Below are 16,742 nucleotides of genomic sequence, written 5' to 3' on the forward strand. Positions count from 1 at the left end.
GGTGTCACCCCCCCTACTAGTGTGTCCCCCCCCCATCCTGCTGAGGACACACAGACCTGTCCCTGCCATCCAGGCCCAGGGAGTGCCACCCCTGCCTCCCTGTCCCCAGACGAGCAGGGCCAGAGGGTCCTGGGACACTTTATTAGGCAGAGCCGGAGAGGCCCAAGACCACTGTGGGGGGCCCTGGGGACCCCGGGGCTGCAGAGCAGTGACAGCCAAGCTGGGAGCGAGGGACACTGTGGGGGGGACCCCGGGGGTGAGCCTGGGGCCAGGGGCTCCGGGCCGGGTCGGTGCGAGGCAGAGGAGACGTGGGGTGAGAGGATGGACAGCAGTGCAGCAGAGCCGCGAGGTCAGGAGGTCGCTCAGGAGCCCTGTGGGGAGAAGAGGGGGTGAGCGCCGGGACAGGGGACGGCATGTCCGGAGGGCTCTGCCCCGGCGACAGCAGGGGACACACTCAGGGGCCCTCCACCCAGTGCCCCCCCACTCACCTTCTTGCGCACGTAGAGGCCGAGCCCCAGCGCCAGGAAGATGAGCCCCAGCACGAAGCCCCCCACCCCCGTCAGCATCTTGCTGCGGGCGCCGTCCGACTGCAGCTCTGCGGGGCCCAGAGCAGGGGGTCAGGGCTGGGGGGGCCCGGCCCCCTCCCCACCCTCCCGCCCCAGGGGGCCGCGCAGGGCCTTACCCCAGCGCTGCCCGACGGGCTGCTGCAGGCTGACGTGCTCCACCTGGCACGTGTAGGTGTCCCCGCGCCGCGGGCTGGTTTCCAGCATCACCAGCACCTGGTAGGTCCAGTCTCCGTTGGGGATCACGTCCGTGGACACCACGCGCTCCGTCTCCTCCCGCCCGTTCTGGAACCACTTCACCTCGATCTCCGCCGGGTAGAAATCCATCACGGCACAAACCAGCCTGTCGATCTGGGGCAGGGAGCTCGACTGCACGGGGTAGATTTCCACCTGGGGCGGCACTGGGAGAGAGCGGGAGGGCGCTGGGCCGGGGCCGGGCACAGAGCCCCGGGGCCGCCCCGCACGCCTGCCCCCAGCCGGGCCCAGCGCTGGCCCTGTGCTCCCCACGCAGGACGTGCCCGGGGAGGGGCCGAGGGACTCGCGCCCCCAGGGAAGGGCGCAGGGGCTTTGCTGGGGGCTGCCCGGGGCCCTGCCCCAGCATGGCACGGACACGCTCTGCCCGCTGCGAGCCCGGGGGCTCGGCTTGTGCCCGGCCGGGGGCAACGCGCGGCCATGCGCTCACCTTTCCTCTCCGTGATGAAGGGGGTCGAAACCTGGTAGTTGTGCCGGCAAAGCCTGTCCACCTCAGCCCGTTTCTGCTCCAAATTCTCTGGCAGGCTGTTCCAGTACTCGGCTTGGGGCTCACCCAGGGGGGTGTCGCCCACAAAGAGCCCCACGTCGCTGTCGAAGTGCGCAAACTGCTCCCGGTTGTGGATGTACCTATCCACATACCTCACCCGCTCGGTGCCGTTGAGGTACTGACACTCACACACACCCATCTCCAGGAAAACCCCTGTGTGTGCAGGGAGGCCGTCACGGGGGGGCAGGGAGGCCCCGGGGAGCCCCCTCCCCATCCCCAGCCTCCTCCCGGCCGGCCCCACAGCCCCACAGCCGCCATAGGGCCGGCGCTGGGATCCTGCCCCCCAGGCCGCCAGTTCTCAGCCTGGGCACTGGGCAGAGCTGGGGGGCACAGAGCCCCGGGGAAGGGGGGCAGGAGGGGGCCGGGGCACAGCTGAGCCCAGAGGCTGCTCCTGGGCTGCAGCAGCGGGGGGAGCGTCTCCCCCACACGCAGCACCCCCACCCCAGAGCCCCCCGCGGCACGGGGGGGCCCGTCCCCACCAACAGCCCCCCCGTGCCGGGCTCTGAGCTCACCCGAGGGCTCCTGGCCACCAGCCGCGTGGGCTCCCAGCACCACCAGTGCCGCCAGCACGGCCCCAGCTCCCGGGACACGACCAGTGTCCATCGCTGACACGGCAGAGGCTGGGCGAGTGCTGGGACCCCCGAGCCGGCCGCACTCTGCCCGCTGGGGCACGGCCCCGCTCCTGCCCAGTGCGGGACTGGGAGTCCCAGTGAGGCCCAGTGAGGAGCGAGGCTGGGCAGCATCACCCGTCACCAGGCAGAGCCGGGCCCCGCAGGGCTCCCCCCGACACTTGTCCTGCGCTGGAGCAGTGGCCCCCGGGCAGCGGTTGCCGGCCCCAGGCAGCGCTGGGGCTCCCCGGGCTCGGCGACCCCAACCTGCCCCCTCCCCAACAGCCTCTGCGGGGGGGTGCAGGGCCCAAGGTCAAAGGTGAAGCCCCCGGGCCCCTGCCTGGGCGTCCGTCTGTCTGTTTGCTCTGCAGGGTGCCCTGTGCTGCCGCTCTGCCCGGGAACAGCCGCGTCTGCCTCGGGGCTCCCGCCGATTGGGCAGATTCCGGGGGGCCCTGTCCCCCAGGCTCGGGGTCCCCCAGCCCTCAGCACAACGCCTGCCCCTCGCCTGCTCCCGCTCTCGCTGCCCGCTGCCAGGAGAGGCGATGGCCGGGGGACGGGGCGTCCCGCTGGCGCTGCTGGCAGTGCTGACCCTGCCGGGCGCGGGGGCCCTCAGAGGTGCGTGAGGGGCCGGGGGGGGCTGGGGCAGAGGTGGGGAGGGGGCTGCCCCGCACCCGGAGGGGACTGGCACCGGGGCAGGATCGGGCCCTGGATCAGGGCATGAGGAGCTCCGTCCCTCCAAGGGCAGGGAAGCCCTGGGGGGGTTCCCCAGGTTCACCTGTCGCCTGCGGGGTTGGGGGGGCCAGGACACTCATTTCCCCAAGTCCTCGGGGCCGTGGGGCCACTCCGCACCCCCCAGACGTGCCCCTGTGGTCCCCACAGCCTGTCAGTGGCCCCGGGCTCAGGGGTGTGGGAGGGCAACTGCCTGACGGCACCGAGATGCCGGAGTCGGGGCCGGGGCAGGGTGGGTGTCCGAGCGCTCCCGTTCCTGGGCAGGGGGGTTCCGCATCGCCACAGCCCTGCGGGATTCCGGAGGGAAGGGAGAGGCTCAGGGGTGCTCCTGTACCCCTCGGGGCCTCCCTTCCCCCATACGGGGTCCCCAGGGGAACTGTGGGGAGCCCCGTGGCAGTGGGGGAGCACCCTGAGCCTAACGCCGGTCCCCTCCCAGTGGGGAACGTGTTGATCCAGACTGACTTCTACCAGCGGGACGAGCGGCTGCAGCAGGAGGGCGGCGAGTTCATCTTCGATTTCGACGGCGACGAGATCTTCCACGTGGACCTGCAGAAGACGGAGACCGTCTGGCGCCTGCCCGAGTTCGGGACCTTCGCCAGCTTCGAGGCGCAGGGAGCTCTGCAGAACATGGCTGTGGACAAACAGAACCTGGAGATCATGACCAAAAATTCCAACTACTCACGAGGAAACATCGGTAAGAAACCGGCCACGGCCCGGCCGCTGCCTTCCCCCGGGGACCTGCACCACAACCTGCTCCACCCCGGAGCGGGGGCACCCGGGCACCGCCCCACACTGGGGTTTGGGGTCCCCCTGGCTGGGCCGTGGGGCACAGCGGGGCCTTTCCTACGTGCCCTGGGTGCTGTGGGGCCGGGCTGAGCCCAGGCTCGAGGCCAGCACTAACTCCTGGGGTGTGCCCAGCCCCCCCCGAGGTGACGATGTTCCCCAAGCACCGAGTGGAGCTGGGGGACCCCAACGTCCTGACCTGCTACGTGGACAAGTTCTGGCCCCCCGTGCTCTCCATGACGTGGCTGAAGAACGGGCAGCAGGTGACCGAGGGCGTCCTGGAGACCGTTTTCTACCGGGGGCCGGACAGCACCTTCCGCAAGTTCTCCTACCTGCCCTTCATCCCCAGCCGCGGGGACCAATACGACTGTCGCGTGGGGCACGAGGGGCTGCCCACCCCCCTCATGAGGCACTGGGGTGAGCAGGGGCTGGGCCTGGGTCCCCTCCCCTTGCAGGCGGCGAGGGGGGGCTCAGCGCCCCGTCCTCACCCCTCCTCGTCCCTCCGCAGAGCCCCAAGTGCCCCTCCCCGCCTCCGAGAGCACCGAGACCCTGGTGTGCGCCCTGGGCCTGGCCGTGGGCATCGTCGGCATCATCGCGGGCACCGTCCTCATCATCAAGGCGATGAAGATGAACAGTGCCCGCAGCCAGCGGGGCATCTTGTGAGGGGGCAGAGCCCAGGGTGCCCCCAAAGCCCTGCGACCCCCCAGCCCTCACCAGTCCCATGCCCCACAGCTCGACCACGAGCCCCACAGCTCGTCCCCTTCCCCTGTCCCTGCCCTGACCCCCCCGCTGCCCCCTTGCCCAGCCCCACGGGCACCCCCTGAGCAGGGCGCTGCCTTCCCGGGCTCTGGGGCACTTCCAGCAGCAGGAAAGGTGCTTGGGGACAGCCTGGCACCGCCCGGTCTCTCTGTTCCTGGGGAGCTGCTCCAGGGCCCCAGGGCTGGGCGCGGATGCAAGGGGACCCCCCCACCTCTCTGCCATCCCGCTCCCCCTCTCCAACTGCCCAGATCCTCCCCCAGCCACTTCCAGCCTCTGAGCCCCCTCCCAGCACCCAGGACCGCCCAGGGCATGTGTGGGACCTGCCCTGGTCCCACTTGCCCCACTGATCCTGGGACAGGCTGGGGTCAGGAGTGCGGGGTGACCCCGCTGCTCTCCCAGCCCAACCCAGAGCCCCCTTTCTCCCCTTCCCCCGCTCCAGCTCCCACAAAATCACTCCAGCCCCTGTGGATCTGCTCTCTCACCCCAAAAGTCTGCCCTAGATAGCCCCGGTCCCCGCGTGGCCCCCCCACCCTCTCGGGGGCACTTCAAAACCCCCAGAGCTGTTGGGGGGCACAACCCAGCAGGGGACAAGCAATACAGGAGCTTCGTGCACCAGAGCGATGAGAATTTCCTTCTGCGAGCGAAGGAGGAGCCCAAGAGAGGGGCTGGGCTGGGCTGGGCTGGGCTGGGCTGGGCTGGGCTGGGCTGGGCCCCCCCCAGGGAGGGGGCTCTGGTGGGGAGGGTGAAGGCCAAGGGCAGCCGCGGCTGCAGCGCCCATGAAGTGGAGGATGCCAAGAGCCTCCCGGCAGCAAGGAGGGCGCGCAGCAATCTCATGCCCGGGGACTGCGGAGAGCGGCCACGGGCCTCTGCAGGGACCTGCTTGGCAGAGTCCCCTGGGCTGGAGCCCGGGGGGGAAGAGGGGCCCAAGAAAGCTGCGGGGGAGGGTTCAAGGATCAGCTCCTCCGAGCTCCCCAGCTCAGCCCAACAGAGAGGGAGGCGGGTGAGGCTGCGCGGGGAGCGCGTGGGCAAGCTCAGACACAAAAAGGAACCCACGGAGGGTGGCAGCAAGGGCAGGGAGCCTGGCAGGGACACGGAGAATCTGTGTGAGGCACCGGGAATCAGATCAGGAAGGGCAAAGCCCCGAGAGAGTTCAGGCTGGCCACGGAGGTCGAGGGCAACAAGAAAAGCTTCTCTAGGTCACCAGGGAGGAGAGAAGAGCAGGGAAAACGTGGGGTGTCACAGGACAAAACAGGAGACCTGGTTACCCGGGCTGAGGAGGAGGCTGAGGCACCCAAACGCTTTTTTTCCTCCATCTCCAGCGGCAAGAGCTGCCGGCACACGGCCCGAGGGGCAAAGGGAGAGGCCTGGGAGGAGGAAGAACCTCCCGGGGTTGGAGAAGGTCAGGGTCAAGGTCATGGAAGGAACCGGGAGGTGCCCAAGGTCGTGGGACCTGATGAGACGCACCCGCGGGGCCTGAGGGAACTGGGGGGTGAAGCGGCTCAGCCTCTCTCCCTCCGATTGGAGAAGCCCTGGCAGTGCCGTGAAGTTCCCGCTGACGGTAAACGCGGAAACGTAACCCACAATTTAAAAAAACAAAACAAAACAAATAACAAAAATCGAAGCTCCAGGGAGCTCCAGGCCTGTCAGTCCCACCTCTGCGCCCATCAAGATCCCGCAGCGGATCCCGCTGGAAACTGCCGGGGCACAGGGACAATCGGGAGGTGGTTGGTGACACCAACGCGGCGTCACTGAGGGCAAATCGTCCCTGGGGGAGTTGGGCTGCGCTGGGGTTCCAGTGCTGGGGGACGAGGGAAGAGCCGCTGCCGTCACCTGCCTGGGCTGGTACAAAGTTCTGCCCCTGTCCCGCCCCACGTCCTTGTCTCTCGGGCGGAGAGAGGAGGATTTGCCGTCTGGAGCACTCGGGGGGGAGGGATTGGCGGGGTGGTGACACTCCAAGAGCTGTGGTCAAGGCCTTGATGACCGCATGGAGAGCAGTGACAAGGGGGGGGCTCAGTGCCCCGTCCTCACCCCCCGGTCCCCCCTGCAGAGTTCCAGAGGCCCCTCCGCACCCCGAAGAGCATCGAGACCCCGGGGTGACCCTGGACGTGGCTGTGGGCATCGTCGGCATCATCGAGGCCATGAACAGCGCCCGCAGCCAGCGGGGCCTCTTGAGAGTGGGGGCCAGACACCAGGCCGCCACCCATGCCACTCCACCCCCCCACTGCCCCCTTGCCCAGCCCCACGGGACCCCCTGAGCGGGGCACTGCCTTCCCGGGCTCTGGGGCGCTTCCCAGGAGCAGGAAAGGTGCTTGGGGACAGCCTGGCACCGCCCGGTCTCTGTCACTGCCTCACCCACACCCTGCTCGTCCTGGGGACACAGGTGGTGGGGAACAGGGTGACTGGGGGGCCCCTGGGGCTGGCGGGGCTGCGGGAGGGCTCTGGGGGGGGCAGCAGTGGGGCAGGGTGGGGAAAGGATGTCTGGGTCCTGGCGGGGGGTGATGGGTGCTGTGTCGGGGTGTAGGGCAGCGTCCCATGATGGGGCACTGCAGAAGGTGACCCCCAAAAAACCCCCCACCCCAGAGCCCTGCTCCACTCTCCCGCCCCCCCCCCAGCAGGTTCAGGCACCAGGAGGGGGACCTGGAGCAACCGACCAGAGCAGGGGAGGGGACGCAGGAGCCCTCGGCCCTGTCCGCACCCCTGGGCCAGCCCGCAGGCAGCCCACGGATGCCGGGTGTCGCCCCCCTCGCGGTGTGTGCTCCAAGCATCCCGCTGAGGATGCGGAGCACCGTCCCGGCCACCCGGGCCTGGGGAAGGGATTGCCCCCCCCTGCCCCCCTGTCCCCAGACGAGCAGGACTGGCAGGTCCCGGGACACTTTATTAGGCAGAGCTGGATGGACCGAGGGCCACGGTGGGGGGGCCCTGGGGACCCCGGGGCTGCAGAGCAGCGACAGCCCAGCTGGGAGCCAGGGAGGGAGGGAGGGAGTGAGGGGGGGTCCCCGGGAATGAGTGCGGGGCTGGGGGGCTCCGGGCCGGGTCGGTGCGAGGCAGAGGTGACGCGGGGGGGCAGAGGACGGGCATCGGCGCAGCGGAGCCGCGGGGGCAGGAGGTCGCTCAGGAGCCCTGTGGGGAGAAGAGGGGGTGAGCGCCGGGACGGGGGACGGCGCGTCCCCAGGGCTCTGCCCCGGCACCGGCGGGGGAAACGCTCCCGCCGGACGCGCTGCCCCTGGGCGCGGGGGGACCCCGGCCCATGCAGGGAGCGGGGAGCGGGGCGGGGGGGGATGGATGGTACCTGCAGCCCGGGGAATGGAGCACCCTGAAACACAGAGAGAGCAGGTCAGTGGGCGTCCGGGAGACGCCCCGGGGCCCCCCCCAGTGCCCCCCCACTCACCTTCTTGCGCACGTAGAGGCCGAGCCCCAGCGCCAGGAAGATGAGCCCCAGCACGAAGCCCCCCACCCCCGTCAGCATCTTGCTGCGGGCGCCGTCCGACTGCAGCTCTGCGGGGCCCAGAGCAGGGGGTCAGGGCTGGGGGGGCCCGGCCCCCTCCCCACCCTCCCGCCCCAGGGGGCCGCGCAGGGCCTTACCCCAGCGCTGCCCGACGGGCTGCTGCAGGCTGACGTGCTCCACCTGGCACGTGTAGGTGTCCCCGCGCCGCGGGCTGGTTTCCAGCATCACCAGCACCTGGTAGGTCCAGTCTCCGTTGGGGATCACGTCCGTGGACACCACGCGCTCCGTCTCCTCCCGCCCGTTCTGGAACCACTTCACCTCGATCTCCGCCGGGTAGAAATCCATCACGGCACAAACCAGCCTGTCGGTCTGGGGCAGGGAGCTCGACTGCACGGGGTAGATTTCCACCTGGGGCGGCACTGGGAGAGAGCGGGAGGGCGCTGGGCCGGGGCCGGGCACAGAGCCCCGGGGCCGCCCCGCACGCCTGCCCCCAGCCGGGCCCAGCGCTGGCCCTGTGCTCCCCACGCAGGACGTGCCCGGGGAGGGGCCGAGGGACTCGCGCCCCCAGGGAAGGGCGCAGGGGCTTTGCTGGGGGCTGCCCGGGGCCCTGCCCCAGCACGGCACGGACACGCTCTGCCCGCTGCGAGCCCGGGGGCTCGGCTTGTGCCCGGCCGGGGGCAACGCGCGGCCACGCGCTCACCTTTCCTTTCCGTGACGAAGGGGGTAAAAACCTGGTAGTTGTGCCGGCAGAACGTGTCCACTGCAGCCCGTTTCTGCTCCAGTATCTCCGGCTGGCTGTTGTAGTACTTGGCTTGGGGCTCACCCAGGGGGGTGTCGGCCACATAGAGCCCCACGTCGCTGTCGAAGTGCGTGTACTGCTCCCGGTTGTAGATGTACCGATTCACATACCTCACCCGCTCGGTGCCGTTGAGGTACTGACACTCGGCCTCGAACATCTCCAGGAAAACCCCTGTGTGTGCAGGGAGGCCGTCACGGGGGGCAGGGAGGCCCCGGGGAGCCCCCTCCCCATCCCCAGCCTCCTCCCGGCCGGCCCCACAGCCCCACAGCTGCCATAGGGCCGGCGCTGGGATCCTGCCCCCCAGGGCGCCAGTTCTCCGCCTGGGCACGGGGCAGAGCTGGGGGGCACAGAGCCCCGGGGAAGGGGGGCAGGAGGGGGCCGGGGCACAGCTGAGCCCAGAGGCTGCTCCTGGGCTGCAGCAGCGGGGGGAGCGTCTCCCCCACACGCAGCACCCCCACCCCAGAGCCCCCCGCGGCACGGAGGGACCCGTCCCCACCAACAGCCCCCCCGTGCCGGGCTCCGAGCTCACCCGAGGGCTCCTGGCCACCAGCCGCGTGGGCTCCCAGCACCACCAGTGCCACCAGCACGGCCCCAGCTCCCGGGACACGACCAGCGTCCATCGCTGACACGGCAGAGGCTGGGCGAGTGCTGGGACCCCCGAGCCGGCCGCACTCTGCCCGCTGGGGCACGGCCCCGCTCCTGCCCAGTGCGGGACTGGGAGTCCCAGTGAGGCCCAGTGAGGAGCGAGGCTGGGCAGCATCACCCGTCACCAGGCAGAGCCGGGCCCCGCAGGGCTCCCCCCGACACTTGTCCTGCGCTGGAGCAGTGGCCCCCGGGCAGCGGTTGCCGGCCCCAGGCAGCGCTGGGGCTCCCCGGGCTCGGCGACCCCAACCTGCCCCCTCCCCAACAGCCTCTGCGGGGGGGTGCAGGGCCCAAGGTCAAAGGTGAAGCCCCCGGGCCCCTGCCTGGGCGTCCGTCTGTCTGTTTGCTCTGCAGGGTGCCCTGTGCTGCCGCTCTGCCCGGGAACAGCCGCGTCTGCCTCGGGGCTCCCGCCAATTGGGCAGATTCCGGGGGGCCCTGTCCCCCAGGCTCGGGGTCCCCCAGCCCTCAGCACAACGCCTGCCCCTCGCCTGCTCCCGCTCTCGCTGCCCGCTGCCAGGAGAGGCGATGGCCGGGGGACGGGGCGTCCCGCTGGCGCTGCTGGCAGTGCTGACCCTGCCGGGCGCGGGGGCCCTCAGAGGTGCGTGAGGGGCCGGGGGGGGCTGGGGCAGAGGTGGGGAGGGGGCTGCCCCGCACCCGGAGGGGACTGTCACTGGGGCAGGATCGGGCCCTGGATCATGGTATGAGGAGCTCGTCCCTCCAAGGGCAGGGAAGCCCTGGGGGGGTTCCCCAGGTTCACCTGTCGCCTGCGGGGTTGGGGGGGCCAGGACACTCATTTCCCCAAGTCCTCGGGGCCGTGGGGCCACTCCGCACCCCCCAGACGTGCCCCTGTGGTCCCCACAGCCTGTCAGTGGCCCCGGGCTCAGGGGTGTGGGAGGGCAACTGCCTGACGGCACCGAGACGCCGGAGTTGGGGCCGGGGCAGGGCGGGTGTCCGAGCGCTCCCGTTCCTGGGGAGGGGGGTGTCGGTGTCCCCCAGCCCTGCGGGACCCCACAGGGAAGGGGCAGGCTCAGGGTGGGCTCCTGTCCCGCGGGGGGGTCCCTGGGTGAGCCGTAGGGGTGGGGGAGGACCTTGAACCAAATACTTGTCCCCTCCCAGTGGGGAACGTGTTGATCCAGGCTGCCTACTACCAGCGGGACGAGCGGCTGCAGCAGGAGGGCGGCGAGTTCCTCTTCGATTTCGACGGCGACGAGATCTTCCACGTGGACCTGCAGAAGACGGAGACCGTCTGGCGCCTGCCCGAGTTCGGGACCTTCGCCAGCTTCGAGGCGCAGGGAGCTCTGCAGAACATGGCTGTGCTAAAACAGAACCTGGAGATCATGACCAAAAATTCCAACCACTCGCGGGCAAACATCGGTAACGAGCCGGGCACGGTCCGGATGGTGCCTTTTCCCTGGGGATTCTGCCCAGCACCCTGCTCCCCCTCCCCAGAGCGGGGGCACCCGGGCACAGCCCCGTCTGCACTAACCCCTTCTCCCTCTGCCCACAGCCCCCCCCGACATGACGGTGTTCTCTGAGGATCCCGTCGAGCTGGGGGACCCCAACGTCCTGACCTGCTACGTGGACAACTTCTGGCCCCCCGTGCTCTCCATCACGTGGCTGAAGAACGGGCAGCAGGTGACCGAGGGCGTCCTGGAGACCGTTTTCTACTGGGGGCCGGACAGCACCTTCCGCAAGTTCTCCTACCTGCCCTTCATCCCCAGCCGCGGGGACCAATACGACTGTCGCGTGGGGCACGAGGGGCTGCCCACCCCCCTCATGAGGCACTGGGGTGAGCAGGGGCTGGGCCTGGGTCCCCTCCCCTTGCAGGCGGCGAGGGGGGGCTCAGCGCCCCGTCCTCACCCCTCCTCGTCCCTCCGCAGAGCCCCAAGTGCCCCTCCCCGCCTCCGAGAGCACCGAGACCCTGGTGTGCGCCCTGGGCCTGGCCGTGGGCATCGTCGGCATCATCGCGGGCACCGTCCTCATCATCAAGGTGATGAAGATGAACAGTGCCCGCAACCAGCGGGGCATCTTGTGAGGGGGCAGAGCCCAGGGTGCCCCCAAAGCCCTGCGACCCCCCAGCCCTCACCAGTCCCATGCCCCACAGCTCAACCACGGGCCCCACAGGTCGTCCCCTTCCCCTGTCCCTGCCCTGTCCCCCCCCGCTGCCCCCTTGCCCAGCCCCACGGGCACCCCCTGAGCGGGGCGCTGCCTTCCCGGGCTCTGGGGCGCTTCCAGCAGCAGGAAAGGTGCTTGGGAACGGCCTGGCACCGCCCGGTCTCTCTGTTCCTGGGGAGCTGCTCCAGGGCCCCACAGTTTGGAGAGGATGCAAGGGGATCCCCCCACCTCTCTGCCATCCCGCTCCCCCTCTCCAACTGCCCAGATCCTCCCCCAGCCACTTCCAGCCTCTGAGCCCCCTCCCAGCACCCAGGACCCCCCAGGGCACGTATGGGACCAGTCCTGGCCTCACTTCCCCCGCTGGCCCTGGGCCAGTCTCGGGACAGGAATGCGGGGTGTCTCCGCTACTCCCCCACCCCATGCCAGCGCTGGGGACGCTGCGGGGCGTGGGTGCCTTGGGTATCTCTTGTGGGTGTCTCTTGTGGGTGGGGCTGCCCCTGCTCCCACATTGACCTTGGCCCTGTTTCCGGGTGCCTTTTCCTCACCCAGGCTTGAGCAGCCCCCAGTCCACCCCAGCGCCCCATTTCTCCCCCTTTCCCACCCCAGCTCTACCAAAACCACTCCAGCCTCTGCAGATCTCTGGATCTGCTCTCTCACACACACCACTGTCCGTCCCAGACGCCCCCAGTCCCCGCCTGTGCCCCCCCACCCTCACGGTGGACACTTCAACTCCCCCCCCAAGCGGTTGGGGCGCACAACCCAGCAGGGGACAAGCAATACAGACGGTTCCTGCACTGGAGATGAGATATTCATTCTGTGAGAGATGGAGGAACCTGGGCCGGGCCCTCCCCTCCCCAAGGAGGAGGGACTTGTGGGGAGGGTGAAGGCCAAGGGCAGCCGCGGCTGCAGCGCCCATGAAGTGGAGGATGCCAAGAGCCTCCCGGCAGCAAGGAGGGCGCGCAGCAATCTCATGCCCGGGGACTGCGGAGAGCGGCCACGGGCCTCTGCAGGGACCTGCTTGGCAGAGTCCCCTGGGCTGGAGCCCGGGGGGGAAGAGGGGCCCAAGAAAGCTGCGGGGGAGGGTTCAAGGATCAGCTCCTCCGAGCACCGCAGCTCAGCCCAACAGAGAGGGAGGCGGGTGAGGCTGCGCGGGGAGCTCGTGGGCAAGCTCAGACACAAAAAGGAACCCACGGAGGGTGGCAGCAAGGGCAGGGAGCCTGGCAGGGACACGGAGAATCTGTGTGAGCCACCGGGAATCAGATCAGGAAGGGCAAAGCCCCGAGAGAGTTCAGGCTGGCCACAGAGGTCGAGGGCAAGAAGAAAATCTTCTCTAGGTCACCAGGGAGGAGAGAAGAGCAGGGAAAACGTGGGGTGTCACAGGACAAAACAGGAGACCTGGTTACCCGGGCTGAGGAGGAGGCTGAGGCACCCAAATGCTTTTTTTCCTCCATCTCCAGCGGCAAGAGCTGCCGGCACACGGCCCGAGGGGCAAAGGGAGAGGCCTGGGAGGAGGAAGAACCGCCCGGGGTTGGAGAAGGTCAGGGTCAAGGTCATGGAAGGAACCAGGAGGTGCCCAAGGTCATGGGACCTGATGAGACGCACCCGAGGGGCCTGAGGGAACTGGGGGGTGAAGCGGCTCAGCCTCTCTCCCTCCGATTGAAGAAGCCCTGGCAGTGTCGTCAAGTTCCTGCTGATGGTGAACGGGGAAACGTAACCCCTGATTTTCTTAAAAGAAATAAAAAAAGAAGCTCCAGTGAGCTCCAGGCCTGTCAGTCCCACCTCTGCGCCCATCAAGATCCCGCAGCGGATCCCGCTGGAAACTGCCGGGGCACAGGGACAATCGGGAGGTGGTTGGTGACACCAACGCGGCGTCACTGAGGGCAAATCGTCCCTGGGGGAGTCGGTGGCCGCCTGTGAGCGGGTGACAGCGCTGGTGGTGTCACGGGGTGAGCCCAGGGGGCAACCGAGCCCCAGGCAGGCGGTCACCGGGCCCTGCCCGCGCGTTGGGAAGGAGAAGAGTGACCCAAAAGGCTCCGGAATGGAGTTAAGGACAGGGAGGGTGCCCCCCCCTTACCGGCCCCAGGCAAAAGGCGCCTCCTTAGGGGAAGGAAACGAGCCCATCCCTTTAATTCGAACACCAACAAACGCGACACTGAACAGGCAGGAGGGGACAGGGAGGGATGTTCCAGCAGCTTAAACCCCCTCCCCACCTCCCGGCCCCCCTCCCTCCTTCCCGGCCCCAGCCTGGGCCCCATCTCTCTCCCTCCTCGCCCCTCGGCGCAGGGGCAGGGGATGGGGGTGCAGTCAATCCTCTGCTGCTTCCTCCTCGGGGGGAGGACTCCTCCGCATTCCCCCCCGCTCCACGTGCTTCCCCTCGCCTCCACAGACTCTCCCCACACGAGTCCCCCCCACAGGACGCATTTTTCTCGAGATGCTCCCCCGTGGGTCCCCCCTCCCCATGTCACACCTCCCAACACTGAACCACACCAGCGCGGGCGGCTTCTCCCCTCAGAGTCCCGGGGGTCCCCCCTGGCTGCAGGTGGGTCCCTGCTCCCCAATGACCCCCATGAGTGTGGGGGGGGCCCTGCTGTCTCACCAGGGAAACAGGGGGGCTCTGCAATAGCACCTGCCCCCTTCCTCCTCATTCCTCCCGCTGATCTCAGGCTGCGCAGAGCTGTTCTCCCCCCAAATCCTGCGCAATGTGCCCCCAAACCCCGCCTCAGTTTCTCCTTCTTAAAAACATTTTTGCAGATGCACATCCACTGTCACTCTTTGCCCCGGCCTTGGCCAGAGGAGGCTGTGACCTGGGGCCGGGGCAGCTTGGAGCAGCTTCTCACGGGGGCCACGGCTGTAGCCCCCTCCCCGGCTACCAGTAGCCCCAGCACACAGAACCCCGCACGCGGGGGAAGGGAAGAGCCGCTGCCGTCACCTGCCTGGGCTGGTGCAAAGTTCTGCCCCTGTCCCGCCCCACGTCCTTGTCTCTCGGGCGGAGAGAGGAGGATTTGCCGTCTGGAGCACTCGGGGGGGAGGGATTGGCGGGGTGGTGGCACTCCCAGAGCTGTGGCCAAGGGCTCCGTGTCCCCGCAGGGAGCGGTGAGGAGGCCATGCTGCAGCACGAGAACTATGACAGAGTAGCTCTAACACGATCGTGGTGGGATGCCTCACACGGCTGGAGCGCGGCAATCCATGGCTGCAAGCTCTTCAGGAGGGACAGACAGGGCAGGAGAGGTGGTGGAGTGGCCTGTGTGGTAGAGGATGCTGGGAGGGCTCAGAAATCAAGTTTAGTGATAATGGGGTGAGAGTGTGTGGATTAGGTTAAGGGCCAAAAACGCAGATCTTGCTGTGGGAGTCTGCTACAGACCCCCCAGCAAAGCGGTGAGGTGGGTGAAGCTTTCTACAAACAGTTGGGAGAAATCTCGCGGTCACTTACCCTTGTTCTTGGGGGGGAACTTGAACCTCCTGGGTGCCTGCTGGGATCACAGCACAGCAGAGAGGGAACAATCTGGAAGGTTCCTGGAATATGTGGAGGATAACTTCCTCACCCAGCCGGCTGGGGAAGGTGCCCTCCTGGACCTGCTGCCTGGGGACAGGGGGAGCTTGTGGGGGGGGTCAAGGTCGGAGGTCGTCTAGGGCGCAGCGATCATGAGATGATGGAGGAGAAACAAAGCGAGGGGTTAGTAAAACTGCCGCCTTAGCCTTCCGGAGGGCAGACTGTGACCTGATTAACAAAATCCCTCGGGAGGCTGCCCTGAAGGAAATGGGAGCCCGGCAAGGCTGGACGCGCTTCAGGAGAGAAGCGTTAAAGGCACAGGAGGCGGCTGTTCCCGTGAGCCGGGGAACACGCAGGCGGGGAAGGAGACCGGCCGGGCTAAACAGGGACCTTGGGCTGGATCTCGAGAATTTTTCTCAAGAAAAAGGAGAATCTGTGACCTTTGGAAGAGGGGGCAGGTCTCTCATGAGGACTCCAAAGATGTCGTGAAGCTGTGCAGGGAGAACGTTAGGAGAGCCAAAGCGCAGGTAGAGCTCAACTTGGCCACAGCTCTTAACGATAATAAAAAATGTTTCTCTACATTCCTTAACAGCAAAAGGAGGATGAGGGAAAATCTCCCTCCCTTCCTGGATGCGGAGGGAAACCTGCTCACTGGATGAGGGAGAGGCTGGGGTTTTGTCTGCCTTGACTTTAGCGAGGCCTTTGACACCGTTTCCCACAGCATTCTCCTGGCGACACTGGCTGCTCGCAGCTTGGGTGGGCAAACGCTTCGCTGGGTCAAAAACTGGCTGATGGCCGGGCCCAGAGAGTTGTGGGGAAGGGAGTTAAATCTGGTTGGTGGTTGGTAATGAGCGGTGTCCCCAGGGCTGGGTGTTGGGGCTGCTCATGTTTAACATCTTTATTGATGATCTAGACCAGGGGATCGAGTGCACCCTCGGTCAGTTTGCGGATGACACCCAGCTGGGTGGGAGTGTTGGTCTGCTCGAGGGTGGGGAGGCTGCAGAGAGACCTGGCCAGGCTGGAGCCATGGGCTGAGCCCAACTGGGGGAGTTTCACTGAGGGCAAATGCCGGGGGCTGCCCTTGGGCCACAACAACCCCCAGCAGGGCTACAGGCCTGGGGAGGAGTGGCTGGAGAGCGGCCGGTCAGAGAGGGGCTGGGGGGTTAATCGATGGATAACGAGCCAGCAGGTGCCCAGGGGGCCGAGGAGGCCAATGGCATCCTGGCTTGTGTCAGCACCAGCGTGGCCAGCAGGGACAGGGAAGGGATCTGCCCCCTGGGGAGGCCGCCCCTCGATTCCTGGGCTCAGTGTTGGGCCCCTCACCCCAAAAAGGCCATTGAATGACTCGAGCGTGGCCAGAGAAGGGCAACGGAGCTGGGGCAGGGTCTGGAGCACAGGTCTGCTGGGGAGCGGCTGGGGGAACTGGGGGGGTTCAGTCTGGAGAAGAGGAGGCTGAGGGGAGACCTCCTGGCCCTCTGCAACTCCCTGCCAGGAGGGGGCAGAGAGGGGGGATGAGTCTCTGGAGCCAAGGCCCCAGCGCCAGGCCCCGAGGGAATGGCCTCAAGCTGCCCAGGGCAGGGTCAGGCTGGCTCTGAGGAAGGATTTCTGTGCAGAAGGGGCTGTTGGGCGTTGGAATGGGCTGCCCAGGGCAGGGGGGAGTCCCCGGGATCCCTGGGGGGGTTGAAGAGTCGGGCAGACCCAGCGCTGAGGTGTTGCGGGAGGATATTGGACCCGCACAACTCCATGAGGGTTATCAAGCAAAAACATTTATTACATAATTACACTCTCATTAAAGCTCTCACTTCTTAATTAGCAAATCAGCAATTAGACAGTTATCAATCCTTTCTCCTATCAGCACAAGGCCACTGTCACACGCTGTGCAGACCAATCACCTTCTTGTTCACGCGGCGGTAACTTCTCACAGTTCAGGACTTTTCCACAGTTCACTGTTGCAGCTGCCCACTGTTTTTTCCCCGCCACTTTGGCACAACTCAGCAGTTTCTGCTCTTT

General features: G+C 67.7%; 4 protein-coding genes across 5 annotated transcripts; 2 read left to right on the forward strand and 2 right to left on the reverse strand.

Moving 5' to 3' along the window:
• Positions 1-237: 237 nt before the first annotated feature.
• LOC141972670 (class II histocompatibility antigen, B-L beta chain-like) lies at positions 238-2,215 on the reverse strand. The gene is made up of 5 exons (XM_074930624.1): positions 1,875-2,215; positions 1,246-1,515; positions 683-964; positions 489-595; positions 238-371 (listed from the first exon to the last, which is right to left on the reverse strand). Exons 1-5 carry the CDS (start codon positions 1,963-1,965, stop codon positions 363-365), a joined length of 759 nt encoding a protein of 252 aa, XP_074786725.1. The 5' UTR covers positions 1,966-2,215; the 3' UTR covers positions 238-362.
• Positions 2,143-4,850, forward strand: LOC141972669 (HLA class II histocompatibility antigen, DR alpha chain-like). The gene is made up of 4 exons (XM_074930622.1): positions 2,143-2,585; positions 3,136-3,393; positions 3,618-3,899; positions 3,991-4,850. The coding sequence occupies exons 1-4, from the start codon at positions 2,513-2,515 to the stop codon at positions 4,143-4,145; spliced, it is 768 nt and encodes a 255-aa protein (XP_074786723.1). The 5' UTR covers positions 2,143-2,512; the 3' UTR covers positions 4,146-4,850.
• A 2,371-nt stretch (positions 4,851-7,221) lies between these two features.
• LOC141972667 (class II histocompatibility antigen, B-L beta chain-like) lies at positions 7,222-9,201 on the reverse strand. The gene is made up of 6 exons (XM_074930620.1): positions 9,015-9,201; positions 8,387-8,656; positions 7,824-8,105; positions 7,630-7,736; positions 7,531-7,554; positions 7,222-7,361 (listed from the first exon to the last, which is right to left on the reverse strand). The coding sequence occupies exons 1-6, from the start codon at positions 9,103-9,105 to the stop codon at positions 7,353-7,355; spliced, it is 783 nt and encodes a 260-aa protein (XP_074786721.1). The 5' UTR covers positions 9,106-9,201; the 3' UTR covers positions 7,222-7,352.
• Positions 9,202-9,558: 357 nt separating this feature from the next.
• On the forward strand, positions 9,559-12,908 carry LOC141972666 (HLA class II histocompatibility antigen, DR alpha chain-like). Of its 2 annotated transcripts, XM_074930618.1 has the most exons (5): positions 9,559-9,725; positions 10,244-10,501; positions 10,635-10,916; positions 11,008-11,117; positions 12,700-12,908. In XM_074930618.1, exons 1-5 carry the CDS (start codon positions 9,653-9,655, stop codon positions 12,832-12,834), a joined length of 858 nt encoding a protein of 285 aa, XP_074786719.1. In that variant the 5' UTR covers positions 9,559-9,652; the 3' UTR covers positions 12,835-12,908. The 2 variants fall into 2 exon arrangements, with proteins under 2 accessions (XP_074786719.1, XP_074786720.1); XM_074930619.1 differs by lacking the exon at positions 12,700-12,908 and having other exon boundaries at positions 11,008-11,162.
• The last annotated feature ends 3,834 nt before the right edge of the window (positions 12,909-16,742 follow it).

This window comes from Athene noctua, chromosome 34 (genome assembly GCF_965140245.1).
Source record: "Athene noctua chromosome 34, bAthNoc1.hap1.1, whole genome shotgun sequence".
NCBI lineage: Eukaryota > Metazoa > Chordata > Aves > Strigiformes > Strigidae > Athene > Athene noctua.

Bases quoted from the DNA above. Each gene is read 5' to 3' on its own strand.
- LOC141972670 (XM_074930624.1), bottom strand. From the start codon at position 1,965: ATGGACACTGGTCGTGTCCCGGGAGCTGGGGCCGTGCTGGCGGCACTG. The intron at 1,516-1,874 runs GTGAGCTCAGAG...CTGCACACACAG, and splicing joins TGGTGGCCAGGAGCCCTCGG to GGGTTTTCCTGGAGATGGGT. The intron at 965-1,245 runs GTGAGCGCATGG...GCTCTCTCCCAG, and splicing joins CTTCATCACGGAGAGGAAAG to TGCCGCCCCAGGTGGAAATC.
- LOC141972669 (XM_074930622.1), top strand. From the start codon at position 2,513: ATGGCCGGGGGACGGGGCGTCCCGCTGGCGCTGCTGGCAGTGCTGACC. The intron at 3,394-3,617 runs GTAAGAAACCGG...GGGTGTGCCCAG, and splicing joins CTACTCACGAGGAAACATCG to CCCCCCCCGAGGTGACGATG. The intron at 3,900-3,990 runs GTGAGCAGGGGC...GTCCCTCCGCAG, and splicing joins CCCCCTCATGAGGCACTGGG to AGCCCCAAGTGCCCCTCCCC.
- LOC141972667 (XM_074930620.1), bottom strand. From the start codon at position 9,105: ATGGACGCTGGTCGTGTCCCGGGAGCTGGGGCCGTGCTGGTGGCACTG. The intron at 8,657-9,014 runs GTGAGCTCGGAG...CTGCACACACAG, and splicing joins TGGTGGCCAGGAGCCCTCGG to GGGTTTTCCTGGAGATGTTC. The intron at 8,106-8,386 runs GTGAGCGCGTGG...GCTCTCTCCCAG, and splicing joins CTTCGTCACGGAAAGGAAAG to TGCCGCCCCAGGTGGAAATC.
- LOC141972666 (XM_074930618.1), top strand. From the start codon at position 9,653: ATGGCCGGGGGACGGGGCGTCCCGCTGGCGCTGCTGGCAGTGCTGACC. The intron at 10,502-10,634 runs GTAACGAGCCGG...CTCTGCCCACAG, and splicing joins CCACTCGCGGGCAAACATCG to CCCCCCCCGACATGACGGTG. The intron at 10,917-11,007 runs GTGAGCAGGGGC...GTCCCTCCGCAG, and splicing joins CCCCCTCATGAGGCACTGGG to AGCCCCAAGTGCCCCTCCCC.